The sequence below is a fragment of the Grammomys surdaster genome, unplaced genomic scaffold (assembly GCF_004785775.1).
Source record: "Grammomys surdaster isolate TR1022 unplaced genomic scaffold, NIH_TR_1.0 100, whole genome shotgun sequence".
Classification (NCBI taxonomy): Eukaryota; Metazoa; Chordata; class Mammalia; order Rodentia; family Muridae; genus Grammomys; species Grammomys surdaster.
The window spans coordinates 10,607,657-10,622,097 of record NW_021604579.1 but is presented as its reverse complement, the minus strand read 5'-3'; the positions used below and the strand labels follow the sequence as shown (position 1 = coordinate 10,622,097).

At 45.0% G+C, this 14,441-nt stretch overlaps 1 protein-coding gene across 1 annotated transcript; it reads left to right on the top strand.

The window, feature by feature from the left end:
• The first annotated feature begins 240 nt into the window (after positions 1-240).
• On the top strand, positions 241-10,010 carry LOC114639310 (cytochrome c oxidase assembly factor 7). The gene is made up of 3 exons (XM_028788053.1): positions 241-364; positions 4,324-4,464; positions 8,912-10,010. Exons 1-3 carry the CDS (start codon positions 259-261, stop codon positions 9,358-9,360), a joined length of 696 nt encoding a protein of 231 aa, XP_028643886.1. The 5' UTR covers positions 241-258; the 3' UTR covers positions 9,361-10,010.
• The last annotated feature ends 4,431 nt before the right edge of the window (positions 10,011-14,441 follow it).

The following is a 14,441-nucleotide window of genomic DNA, read 5'->3' as shown; positions in this document are numbered from 1 at the left end:
AAGGGGCAGTATTCCCTCAGATAAACCGAAGCAGAAACAACCTGGGAGAGGGCTGTCCAAAGAGATGAAGCAAAGCCTGGGGAAGGACGCGACTACCGCAAAGGTTGCTGGGAAGCTGTCGTTGTCTCCTCCCCTCCCCCCAGGTACTGCGGAGCGCTGACAGGCGGAGCACTGGCGTCACGCAAGGCGCCGGCATGCCCCGCCCCTGGGATGGCACACGTGACTGAGGGCGGAGCCACAACGCGATTTGTGGGAGTCATGGCGGGCTTGGTTGACTTCCAGGACGAGGAGCAGGTGAAGTCCTTCCTGGAGAACATGGAGGTGGAGTGTCACTACCAATGCTACCGCGAGAAGGACCCGGAGGGTGAGCGTCAACCCTGCAGCCTGGGACATAGAGGAGGGGCACGAGCGTGGGGGTGCGAACGTGGTCACGTGGAGGGCGGAGGACGCCTAAGGACGGTGTCAGGACACTACCGCCTGTGGGCGGGGAGTTGTAGTGCACCGGGGGCGGGGCCTGCTGCGGAGGGCGGAGCCCTCAGGCTAGATGCTCTGTAGTCCGGTTTGTGGTGCCAGGACTGGAGGTGTGACGGTGAAATGGAACCTCAGCGTACTTGTCTTTGAGGGAGTCGGTTAACATGCAGGAAATAAGTGAAATATGTGATAGTAGTAAATGCGAGTCAGACTTGACATCATGCACCTGTAATTCTAGCGTCCGGGAGGCTGAGGAAGGAGGATCACTTAGAATTCAGGAGTTAAGGACCAGCCTGGACTACATAGCAAAACCCGGTCCTAAAAAAAAAAAATTGGAGAAGGAGACTGGAGTCGTGATCCAGCAGTTAGAAGCCCATACTGCTTTTGCAAGATGACCGGAGTTCAGAACGCAGCACCCTCGTGGGACAGTTTACAAGCATCTGTAACTCCAGTTCTAGGAGATCCAATGCCTCTGGCCTCTGCTTCCTCCACACCACATGCTCATATACACACGTATCCATAATTTAAAATAATACAATTAAATTTTTTTTGAGACTGTCATTATGTAGACTTGCCAGGCCTAAAATTTGCAGTGTAGACTACCCTGGCCTTGGACTCAGAACTGCCTTCCTCTATCTCCTGAGTTTTTGGCATGAACCACAGGCCTGTTAACAAATTTATTTATTTATTTATTTATTTATTTATTTATTTATTTATTTATTTTGAAGCATGATTCTTTGTGTAGTCCTAGCTGTCCTGAAACTCCCCTCTGTCAACCAGGCTACCCTGCAACTCAGATACCTGCCAGCTTCTGTCTCCAAGTGCTGGAACCTTCCACCACCACCCAGCACAAAATTCAAAAAAAAATTTTTTTTTTTGTTTTTTTTCGAGACAGGGTTTCTCTGTGTAGCCCTGGCTGTCCTAGAACTCACTCTGTAGACCAGGCTGATCTCGAACTCAGAAATCCGCCTGCCTCTGCCTCCCAAGCGCTGGGATTAAAGGCGTGCTCCACCACCGCCCAGCTCAAAAATGTTTTTAAGCTAAGTGTAATAGGATAAAAGAACTGAGTGAAGGGCTCTCTGCCCAATGGCATGGCTTTTGAATAAAGCTTTGAAGGAGGAAAGGAACCATTGTAAGTCTTTGCCAGGCAGAGGTAATGAAAAAGTCAGAAGCAGAAATGGCCTCTTGTGTGCAGTGAGGAGGTAGAGTGTATGGGTGATCGATGCCCAGAGAAGCGTCCAGTGTCTTTGGGTTGTTTTCCTATTGTTTTATTTAAAGGAAAAGAACGAAAATGTCTCTGACCCTCCTTTCCAGTAGCTCACAGTCTAGTTCCCAAGAAACGACTTGCTATTTCTTGAAATTAGTCCACTATAGTGTGACTCTGGGTGAGGAACCCGGATTATTCTTTGGGAGCTAGTCCATGTCCCAGGTGAAGAGGACTTTCAGAGGAATTGACCCTCTGTGGTCTCTGAGGATGGTTGGGCATAGTCCACAGCGGTGGACTACGTGGTCAGTGGGGAGAGAGGTGGGAGGACAAAGAGCTCTTTTTGGAAGGTTGACTTCAGGATTGCTCAGAATCGAGTCAAATTGATTTTTGTTGTTTTGCAGTCCTGAGGCTCAAACCCAAGGCTTGTGAGTGTAGTGGGCACTTTTTCTACCACCGAGCTCTAGCTCCAGTTTCCGAGTTAAGTTTGTACAGGGAGCCTGGACTGCAGTGTACCCTGCCTTCTAAGCAAGGAATTTAGACCTGATTCTGTAGGCATGCTTGAGGAGTTCATGGTAGTTGATGTGAGTTACGTGGAGGAGATGCAGAGCGGGAGTGGAGGACAGACGTGTGAGGACTGGCCGAGGCCTGGGGTTGTAGGTCGGTTGGTAGAGCGCTCACCTAGTGTACATGAGGCCATGAGTGCTATTCCTGGCTCAGACTGCATATGGCTGCACCTGCTTGGTGTGTGTCTTAGGGTTTCTATTCTTGCACAAAACATCATGACCAAGAAGCAAGTTGGGGAGGAAAGGGTTTATTCAGCTTACATTTCCACATTGCTGTTCATCACCACAGGAAGTCAGGACTGGAACTCAAGCAGGTCATGAAGCAGGAGCTGATGCAAAGGCCATGGAGGGATGTTACTTACTGGCTTGCTTCCCCTGGCTTGCTCAGCTTGCTTTCTTATAAAACCCAGGACCACTAGTCCAGGGATGGCACCACCCACAGGGGGGCCTCCCACCCTTGATCATTAATGGAGAAAATACTTTACAGCTGGATCTCATGGAGGCATTTCCTCAGGGAAGCTCCTTTCTCTGTGATAACTCCAGCTTGTGTCAAGTTGACACACAAAACCAGCCAGTACAGTGTGTGATCATAGCACTCCAGGAGGTAGAGGCAGAAGGATCAGGGACATCCTTAGCTGCATAGTGAGTTCTGGTCCAACCTAGGTTATATAAGACCCTGTCTCAAATAAATAAATAAATAAATAAATAAATAAATAAATAAATGTGTTCTTTTGTATTGTGGGAATTGGGATTGAACCAAGGACCTCCCAAACTCTAGGCAAGGACTGTGCCACTTATTTATACAAACTTCTAGCCCCACTTGCGTAATCCTAAAAACTCTTCTATGCTTTATAGTTTATAGTAACATGCCCATTATGGAGAGAGGCCTAGCACTAAAACACCCCACTAATTTCTTCAGGTGTTTTATAGGTTCTTGCCTTCCTACCCCATACCTCCTTAACTCAGCCTCCTACTGCGTTTGTGTCTTATTTCCTCTTCCACCTGGTTGTCTACACACTCTTTCTCTGGGATTTTCTGGGCCCTTTCTGTTTTCTTCCTTGATAGGGATAGAGCCACCCAGGGCCTTGTACTTTGCTTGTTCTTGAAGCAACACCTCCAGCCCCTCAGTCCTTAAGTAGCTAGTGCTTTCTCCATATTCAGGTCTCAGCTCAGCTATCACAGTCCTTGGTGGGACGACCTGCCTTGGTGCCCAAACTGTGTTAACCATAAGACGTACAATAAACGTTCTCATCGCAGTGCCTTATTTCAGTTATAGCCTAGTGTTTGAAAACACTGCTTCCCTACTGTGGTTCCTCCTTTCCTAACCTACTTGAGCTACTCGTTCACAAGGTCCTGAAGGTGGACTTTGAACTCCTTATCTTGTCTCCACCTTGGGAGTGCTGGCACTATAGGCGTGTACTTGCATGCCTGGCTTAAGCGTATAAATAAATATTAGGGCAGATGACAATATTTCCAATAGTTTGTGTGTCATATATTTTCATACATGAGCTAATGTGTATGTGTATATATACACATATGTATATATATTTTTTCCAAATAGTTGATGACTGAAAATAAATGAGAATGCTCTTTGATGTTGCTGGCAATGCTAAGAGGCTGGCTAGCACAGGACATCTCAGATATGGGGAACCTATTCCCATTGCTTTGGTAGCTTCCACTTCTATTTTTTGGGCTTCAGGTTTCCCCAGGCCAGGGATTAAGGTGTTAATCTCATTTCTGGTTTTCTGCTGCAAAAGGCATCCACAGACTCTTTAGGTTTTAGTGTTTTTATTACAGAACTTGCAGAGAGGTTCCAAAGCTACTAAAGTGTCAGTCATTGGAAGTCAGCCGTGTGTAGACCAGGCTGACAGGGATCAGATGGTCTGGTAGTGGTAGAGCCATTGCTGAGGTTAGTCTTCCTGATCTGTACATTGTGGAGACATGTCCCATTTTAAGAAGGGCCGGACACTTCGTTTCTGTGCTAAGTCTGATTGGCACATTTGAGAGCTAGACTTGATCTGCTTGGTCCTGGGCCTCCTGAGCAGCAGCTGCTGACATGATTACCTCTTCCCTCTTCTCTAGGTTGCTATCGGCTGGTGGACTATCTGGAAGGAATCCAAAAGAATTTTGATGAAGCCGCAAAGGTGCTGAAGTTCAACTGTGAGAAATATGGGCATGCTGACAGCTGTTACAAGCTGGGGGCCTATTACGTGACTGGAAAAGGTGAGCTGCAGGGCTTCACAGGCATGGGGGACTGTTTTGGACAGTGCAGTCAGGGGTTCAGCAGAGAGGTGTTGGGAGAACGTGGTCCTTCAAGTGAAGCAACCTTTGGGGTTCCTGTTTACACATTGTAGGCCCTTGGCTAGTTCATTTTATTTTTTTCTTAAAAATTTTTTTTTTAGATTACATTTCCTTATTTTGGTATGGGGCAGGTGTGTACTCTGTCTTACATGTGGCGATCATAGGATAACAAGGGCTCTTTATGTAGCCCAAGCTGTCCTCAAACTCACAGACCTCTATCTGCCTCTTGAATGCTGGATTTAAAGGTGTGCACCATTAGGTCCAGCTCAATTTTTTTTTTTTTAAGAGCAGAGTGTTACGGTAGCTTTATTGGCTATGCTGGCTAGAGTCATCTAAAAGGAGGGAGCCCCAGTTGAAAAAAATTCCTCCATTAGATCAAGCTGTAGGCAGGCCGGTAGAGCATTTTCTTAATTAGTATAGGTGTAGGAAGGTCCAGCCCATTGTGGGTGGTGCCATCCCTGGACAGGTGGTCCTCTGGGTTTTTGTCCTGCTTGAGTTCCTGTCCTGACTTCCTTCAGTAATGGACTATGGAAGTGTAGCCAAATGAACCTTTCCTTCCCCGAGTTGCTTTCAGTAATGGTGTTTCATCACAGCAATAGAAACTGATAGGTTATTTCTACACCAGTGAAATGAACCAATCCAAGCCAGATTAGATTATATTAAATGCAAGTTGATAGGGAAAATGCTCTCAGGCGAGGTCACTGTCCCCCAGGATTGAGACTAGGGCAGTCGCCATGAGTGATAGAGGAAGCAAAAGAGAGACAGGGCACAAGTGTAGAGAGAGACTGAGAAGGAAAATGGGGGGTGGGGGAGGCCAAATGTCTGGATTATATGGGGAAGAGCCTTTGGGCTAGGGCAGCCCACCCTCTGGGCTGGAAAGTTCAGAGTTGGGGGCAAGATATGCCAGGTAGGGACTGAGGGATTCTGGGAGAACCTGGAGGCCAGGTCTGCTTTGTTATGTGAAATATGCACTTCAGTCCCTTGTCCCAGGGTTCAAAACCAAACAGAAACCCTATCTAAGACACTGGCCTAGAATTAATTTTGTAGTCCAAACTGGCCTGGAATGTTCAGGAACCTCTTGACTCTGCTTGCTAAGTGAGAGATTACAGATTAGGTATGGCCATCCTAGCCTTAGCTAGTCATTTTTAACTGTGTCCCAGTTTTATCATCTGTAAACTGGGAGAAGCAGGGCCTGGACTTAGTTGGATTACAGATTGAGATCCTGTCTCAGATTTCAAAATAAAAACATAATGAAAGAAATAGTTCTTGCTCCATAGGATTGTTGTGAGGATGTGTGGATGGATGGATGGACGGACGGACAGACGGACGGACGGATGGATGGATAGGTGGATGGATGGATGGTTGGGTGGATGGATGGGTGGATGGATGGATGGATGGGTGGATGGGTGGATGGATGGGTGGATGGGTGGATGGATGGGTGGATGGGTGGGTAGATGATAGAGGATAGTATAGGTATGAAATGCCCTCTTCAGTAGACTACAGATTACCAAGAATACAAGGCAAATAAAGAGTTCTTTGTTTTAGTGGCTGAGAGCAGACACACACCAGAAAGAACTCTCCACCTGAATTGAAGTAGGGTGGGTTGCTAAAGTCCAGATCACAATCATATCACACCAGAGGCCGGGGTAGGGGTGGGGGTCAATTTGTTAAAACAGTTTGTTTTGTTGTAAAACAATGGACCTCCCGAAGCTGCGTGAGAACGGTCTGCTCTGCAGGATGTGGTGGGGTGTGTGCTGGAGAGCGGTTGGATGGAATTAGATAAGCTACAACAGAATGGAATTACTTTGGGCAGGTCAGGTAAAGATACTAATATGGGGGCTGTAGAGATGGCTCAGCAGTTAAGAGCACTTGTTGTTCTGACAGAGGATCTAGGTTCACAACCATTTGTAACTCTAGTTCCAGGAGACTCAACTTTTGACCTCCTCAGGCCCCAGGCACACACAGTGATGCACGTACATATTCACAGTACAAACTACTAGTATAAAATAAATTTTAAAATGAAATATTAGTAAAGCTATCAGAATATGCTGAGCACAGAGTAAGAGTTGAGTAATTAGCTTCTATATTTTTTTTATCATGCCCTAATTGGCATTATCTCATAAATAATGCTAAGTTTTAACTCCTCTATGGGTTAGGAGTTTGGGGTTGGTTTAGCTGGGTGTCTTGGTCAAAACCCTGGACAGGGAAACATTGCTGTAGTTGTTGGAAGACTTGATTCAAGTTGCCATATAGATGTTGACTCGATCACTGGCCTGATGATAAGGCCTTGGCACCTGTCAGCTGTTGTCAGGAGATCCCAGCAACTGTGAGCTCTCCATCTCTCCCTGGACTGCCTGATCATGTCTCCTCATGACCTGTTTTCAGAGTAGGTACCCCAGTAAAGAGAAGCCAAAAATGTTTGACTCAGTGGTTCACATGGCCGCTCTTCCAGGAGAGCTGAGTTCTATTCCCAGTAACCACATAGCAGTCACAACATTCTGTAACTCCAATTCTCTGGTATCTGAAGCCCCACAGGCATGTATGCGATACAAAGACATACATGCAGGCACTCATCTGTATTCACTAAAATAAGAGGGGAAGGAGAGGAAAAGAAAGAATATTGAAGTCCCAGCATTTGGAGCCAGAGACAGGTATATCTCTTCTGAGGCTAACACCTGAGCTACATAAGAAAGCTCCAGGACAGCCAAAACTATATATTAGAAAGATCCTTTCTTAAAAAGAGAAAGAGAAGAGAATCCAATGCCTTTTTAAATGAGCATTTTTTTTTTATGTGTCTGTCTGTGTGTGGGCATGTGTGTACCATAGCTAATGTGTGAAGGTCAGAGGAGCACTTAGAGGAATCAGTTCTTTCTACCATGTCGGTCCCAGGAACTGAACTGAGGTCAGGCCTGCTAGCCAGTACCTTTACCTGACAGCTGTCTTGCCAGCCCAGCAGTGTCTTATGGTCTATGTTGGAGAGTCATATTTTTTTTTCATTTCTGTCACGTTCTGTTTATTAGAAGTAAGTCACTAAGGCCAGAGAGATGGCACAGTGGTTAAGAGCAGTGACTATTCTTCCAGAGGTCCTGAATTCAATTCCCAGCAACCACATAGTGGCTCACAACCATCTGTAATGGGACCTGATGCCCTCTTCTGGTGTATCTGAAGACAGCTGCAGTGTATTCATATACATAAAATAAATAAATAATTCTTTTAAAAAAAAAAAAAGGAAGTAAGTCACTAAATTTGGCTCACACGAAGGAGAAAGGACTTGAATTCTAGTCCTTGTCAGATACCATGGCACTTCTCTAACCCTAGCACTCGAGAGTTCAAGGCTAGCATGGACACATGTAATAAGACAGCCTTGTGTACCATAGGTGATCTCAAACTTTCTCTCTGCCTCTGCTTTCTTTGTGCTAGGATTATAGATGTTTGCCACCAGTCCCAGCTCCTGAGTCATTTCTTTCTTTTTTAGTTTTTTAGGGGTTTTGTTGTGTTTTTTTATTTGTTTGTTTGTTTGAGACAAGTTCTCTCTATTATGTAGATCTGGGTGTCTTGGAACTCACAGACATCTCCCTGCCTCCTGCATTTCAAGTGCTGAGATTAAAGACGTGTACCACACAAAGGACTTGTTTGTTTGTTTGTTTGTTTGTTTTTTAAAGTCTGCCCTGGGAAGTTAGTTCCTGGAGCTTTGAAGGATCAGAATCCTTAGGTTCTCCAGATCCTTGTGCACAGAGTATTCACATAAATATGTACACATCCTTCCATACCCTTGAAATCATTTCTAGTTTGTGTTACCTAAGAGAGAATAAACACTAATGTAAATAGTTGTCATACCGAGTACTGTCCTGGGAATAATGACAGGGAAAGACCATACATTTTTAGCACAGCCATGTTTTTTTCCCTGAATATTTTCAGTCCATGGTTAGTTAAATTTGCAGCTGCTGTCTGGTTTGAATGCTGTAATAGTGTTTTTAACTAATGGAATCTGCATATGCAGAACTCATAAATATGTAGGGCCAACTGTAAGCTTAGATTAAGAAACATTCAGTTACTTATTTTAAAATGCTCTATTCTCACTGTAGCCCTAAGAGGTAGTCTCTGTGCTCTGATTTGGCATGTCTCTTCCTGTCTTGGCTTCCTTGTAAGATGGTGTGTGGCTACCTAACTGGCTACCCTTCTCCATGTTGCTTAAGCTCATAGGACTTGACTCAGGGATTGTTTCCCAACCTTGGCTAGAAACAAAGGTTCAGCCCTGGTGACTGGGGATTGAACCCAGGCCCTCTGATGTGGTAAACAAAGCTCTCCCATTGGGTTTTCTGGCCTGCCCTTGAGTTTACTTTTTCTTCTTTGTTTTCTGTCTTTGCAGGTGGCCTGACTCAGGACCTAAAGGCTGCCTCTTCCTGCTTTCTGATGGCCTGTGAGAAACCAGGAAAGAAGTCTGTGGAAGCCTGTCACAACGTTGGACTATTGGCACATGATGGACAGGTCAATGAAGATGGCCACCCTGACCTGGGGAAGGCCAGGGACTACTACAGCAGAGCCTGTGATGGCGGTTATGCAGCCAGCTGCTTCAACCTCAGTGCCATGTTTCTACAGGGTGCCCCTGGCTTTCCTAAGGATATGGGTCTGGCGTGTAAATATTCAATGAAGGCCTGTGACCTGGGCCATGTCTGGGCCTGCGCCAATGCCAGCCGCATGTACAAACTGGGGGATGGCGTTGATAAGGACGAGGCTAAGGCCGAAATGCTGAAAAATAGGGCCCGGCAGCTGCACAAAGAACAGCAGAAAAACGTCCAACCTATAACGTTTGGGTAATGTGTGGCCCCACCCCTTCCACAACAGATGGCTTCACCCTGGCAGCTCTTCTCCCATCCCAGAGGTCACTCAGTGCCATCTGCTCCAGAGTGTCACCTGCTGAGAATGGCTAGAAGTATTTTAGTAAATAATCTTTTGTGTGTACTCTGTGAAGATACCTACATTTATGGGGGTGTGGGGATGTCTTAATTTCTAAACTGGACCTGTGAAAAATTGGAGTAAACTGCAGAGCCGTAGGCTTTTGGGGGTTGGGGAGACAGAAATTGGGAAGCTTAGCAGCCTCGGGCCTGAAAGAATCAGCCATCATCATTTTAGTCAGAAGAGCTTGAAAATTAGAAAGTATCCTAATTTGCATAACAGAGGTCTTAGAACAGCCAGGCAGTCACGACTGCCGCCCTCTGCCTTACATAACCCAACCTTGGTGTGGGCTCCTTGCCGATCCAGGCAGACCTTTCAGCAGATTTATAGGGATCAGGAGCCTGTGCTGAAGAAAGTTGAGGTGGTTATATTAGCCTTGCTGTTGCCAAAGGAGACAAAACCTAAGCCTCCCCTCCTCTAGACAAATCTCTGGCAGTTAAAAACTAGCCTCTCCGCTGGCTCTGCTCCTCGTGGGAAGACATGGCTCTGGAAGTAGCTCCAGCTAGGAATTTGGGACACGATGACAGGAAGTTGTCCACTCAGTAGAGCCTTTTTCTTTTTGCTTTCTTTAAAAAACAACAACAACAACAAAAAAGGCCCTTGTGCTGCTTTCTGTTGGCCCTAAACTCCTAGCCCTGCTGCTGCCCCAGCCCCACTGGTGCTAGGGTTACAGGCATGCACCACTGTGCCAGCCAGGACTGAGTCTGTTAAACTGTCCAGATGAATGAAGTGTTTCAGTTGTTTTTCCATCTGTTATTTATGCTGCTGTTCTCCAGATCCTGGCAGGATGGAATGTGTTCATGGTGGCTGGGGTTTTTTTTTTTTTTTTTTTTTTTTTTTTTTTGTCTTTGTCTTTGTCTTTGTGTGTATGTGCCTTTTTAAGAATTTTTTCCCTTCTGTTGTTTCTCTCCTTGTCACCAGGGGGCGAGCTTGTCGTTTTCCTCTGATAACCAGGCTGCTGTCTCTGTCACTGCCCAGGTCCCCCTTTCTAGTCTGGCAGCTAGCTGCTCTAGAAGAGAGGCTTGCCTTTGAAGGTGTGAGCACAGCCACCTGCCTTCTGAAGTTGATACAGGAGAGGGTTTTTCCTGAGTGCAGAGACAGCTTTTAAAAGATATCAAGTTTGGTTTTAGAATGTCTTGAAAATAGTATTTGTATGATTGAACACCATAGGCCAACAAGCATTGGAAAAATACTAACCATGGGCAGCTATACATAAAGAGCACACAACCGCTTCTGCAGTGCCTGATGCATGCGGTTAACCCCTGAGACCCTACAGTGGAAGTAGACAACTGATTCCTGGATGCTGCCCTCTAACCCACAAAGGAGTGCACACAATAAATGAATACATGTAATAAAACACGTAAAACGAGACAAACGACTTGACTAAAAGACATCTCAAAGCCCTGTGTAGTGGTGCACTCTAGAGGCAGAGACAGCCTGGAGCACATAGGAAGTTCCAGGGATACATAGTGAGACCCTGTCTAAAGAAAGAAAAAGACACAGAAATGGCAAATGTGTGTATGAGATGTCCTCTGTAGCATGGCAAGTGGGGTGCAGACTGCACTGAGCATGCTGCCGTGACTAGAGGGGCCACACAGCAATGCAGATGGGATGAGGAGTGGCAAGGACGTGCATCATGAATGGGGACAAACAGTGGCACAGCCACTTGGGGAGACAGTTGATGTGTATTTAAATGAAACATTCACCGTCTTTTGGTAATCTTGTCCCTTTATAATTCCCCAGGGGAATTAGAAATATGCTCATACCAAAAGCAGCTTGTGCGTTTCCCTAGGAGCCTGTTTATAATTGCCAAAACTTGGAAGCAATGAAGGTGTCCTTCAGTAAATGCAAGGATAAATGTTACATCAGATGATGGAATACCTACTACAAGAAGAAATGAATCACAAAAGATGTAGAGGGCATTACTGAATGAAAGGCCAATCTGAAAGGGTTATGTTCTTGATTACAACTGTAGGATACTGGTATCCTCAAAAAGTGGATGCACACCTTTAGTCTTCAAACTCAGAAGGCAGAGGCAGGCGGATCTCTTGAGTTGGAGGCCATCCAGGATTATATATAGCAACCTTGTCTTGAACAACCAAAAGAAAGAACAAAATGAAAAAAACTAGAGGTAAGTTAGAGCTTGGCAGTGTGGCTCAGTGGTAGAGCACTGCGTTCCTGGGCTGCAGTTAAATCTGAGGTGGCCAACAGCAGAGCTGGCTCAGCAAATAAGAACACTTGCTGCTCTTACTGAGGACCTGAGTTTGGTTCTATCACCCACGTGTCAGCTCAAAACCTTCTAAGTCCTGTCCCAGGGGATCCGATAACCTTCTAGCCTCTGCAGGCACACATGGGACACCAATATACATGCAGGCAAAAGTCTTACACACAACCTAAAATTCTAGAAGAGGTTCATATGGCAGGAGAACAACAGTCTTTTAGGCTCACGAGAACATTCTGGATGATAATCATTTTGCCTGTGAGTACAGGTCATGAGCCATTTTTTCAAACTGGTAAACTGTGAAAGAGTAAACCATAAAGAAATCGAGGGCTTTTGGGATGGTGTGCTTGCATAAGCCTTCTGCTGAGGGCGAGGCTGTTTTGTGTAAGAGCTGATTTTTCATACATGGGAAATCACTGTATTTTCTCAATCTTGCTGTGAACCAAAGCTTTAATTCAAAACAGAATCGCCCAGATACTACCGCACACCTAGTAGGATCACTACTATTAAAATGAATGTCACTTATAAATTGGAGCCTTACATACTGTTGGTGGGAACTTGACAGCTTAGAAATAAATTTTTATTTTATGAAATTGCTTGCAAAGGTTTGTGACTGTCAGCTTAGTAGAAAAAAACTGTCTGGACTTTAGCTCTTACGGATGTTTACAGTTCTGGATTAGTCAGAGGCAGACTAAGCCTATGTGTTTTGGCACCTGATAGTGAGAAAGATAGGAAACTTTAAATTAGCCCTGTGAGCCAGTAATTCCACCTCTGTATACACATCTGCAGGAACTAAAAGCTGGATCTCTTGTAGCCTGTGTTCACAGTAACATCAGCCAAAGGTCCAAGCAGCCCAAATGTCAGTGAGTGACAAAACAGCATGCTGGCACACAATGTAAGCAACCACAAGAAGATTCTGATTCCATACAACAGGAATAAACTGATTCCATACAACAGGAATAAACTAAGTGAAATAAGCCAGTCACAAAAAGATAAGTGCTGCATGTACTAGTATAGAACTGTGGGTAAGGAATTATTAAATGAACATAGAGGTTTCGGGTTTGTAAAACAAAAGGGATGGCTGGTGTTTGGTTGCAGGACATTGTGTGTACTAGAGCTGGGTGTGCCTTGAGCAGAGACAAGGCAATCCTGTCTCTAAAACAGGAAACCCAACAAAGACCTCTCCTGTACACTTAAATATGGTTAAGATAGTAAATGGAGTGCGTGTGTGTGTGTGTGTGTGACAGAATTTTTTAAACAATATTTACTTTTTTAAAGTCTAGGTCTCACTATGTGGCTCTGGTTGGCCTGGGGCCTTCTGTCTAGACTAGATTTGTCCTGAACTCAGAGATTTGCCTGCCTCTGCTTTCTAAGCAATGGGAATAAAGGCATGTGGCCAATATTTTTTTGTTTTTGTTTTTTTTCTTTTTTTAAGATTTATTTATTTTATGTATATGAGTATATTATTGCTCTCTTCAGACACACCAGAAAAGTGCATTGGATCCCATTACAGATGATTGTGAGCCACCATGTGGTTGCTGGGAATTGAACTCAGGACCTCTGGAAGAGCAGCCAGTGCTCTTAACCATTGTGCTATCTCTCCCACCCCCTGTTTTATTTTTTTTCATAACAGAGTTTCTCTGTGTATCCTTGGCTGTCCTGGAACTCACTTTGTATACCAAGCTGGCCTCAAACTCTCAGAGATCTATATGACTCTGCCTCCCAAATTCTGGGATTAAAGGTGTATTCCAATATTTTTTAAATGCCAAGTTTGAAAGTTTTATTTTAAAGATAGTATAGGAACTGGCAAGATGGCTCAGCAGGTAAAACCACTTGCTGCCAAGTCTGTCTCCAGAATCTACCTAGTAGGAAACAAAAAATGCTATCTAAAAAAAAAAAAAAAAAAAGTGGGGTGGAGTTGGGAGTTTGAGAGGTAACTCGGATTAAGAGCACTGCTGTTCTTCCAGAGGACCCAGGTTTGTTTCCCAACACCCATGTGGCTGCTTACAACTGTCTTGTGCCCTCTTCTGGGCTCCTCAGCCACCTGTACCCATGTGTACACACACATACACACATATAATTTGTTTTAATCTTATTCCTTAACATTTTAATTTTGTGTATATGAGTATTTTGCCTGCACGTATGTCTGTCTGTTTACCACTTGTGTGCTGGTACCCTGGAGCTGGAATCTCAGAAGTTGTGAGCCACCACTGGGTCCTGGGAACTAAACTCAGGTCTTCTAGAAGAGCAAGAAATGTTTTTTGTTTTGGGTGTTTTGGTTTGTTGTAGGAGTGAGGTAGGGGAGTCTGAGACAGGGTTTCTTTGTGTAGCCCTGACTATCCTGAAACTCACTCTGCTTCCCAACTGGTTAGAGGCATGTGCCACCACCCCCTGGCTACAGCAGGTGCACTCAGTGGCTGATAACATCCCTCTAGGCCCCATCCAAAAACTGAGTATTATAGTCTCAGGACAGGAGATGGCTCAGTGATTAAGAACACAGACTGTCTTTACAGAGGACCTGAGTTTAATTCTCAGTACCTATGTCCGGCAGCTCACAAACTGCCTGTAATTACAGACCAGTGGATCCAGTGCCTCTGGCCTTGGAGGATACCTACACTCATGTGCACATAATGAAAATTAGCTTTCTTTTTTTTCTTAAAGGCTTATTCACTATGTACATAGTGTTCTGCCTGCATGTATGCCTACACACCAGAAGAGGGCA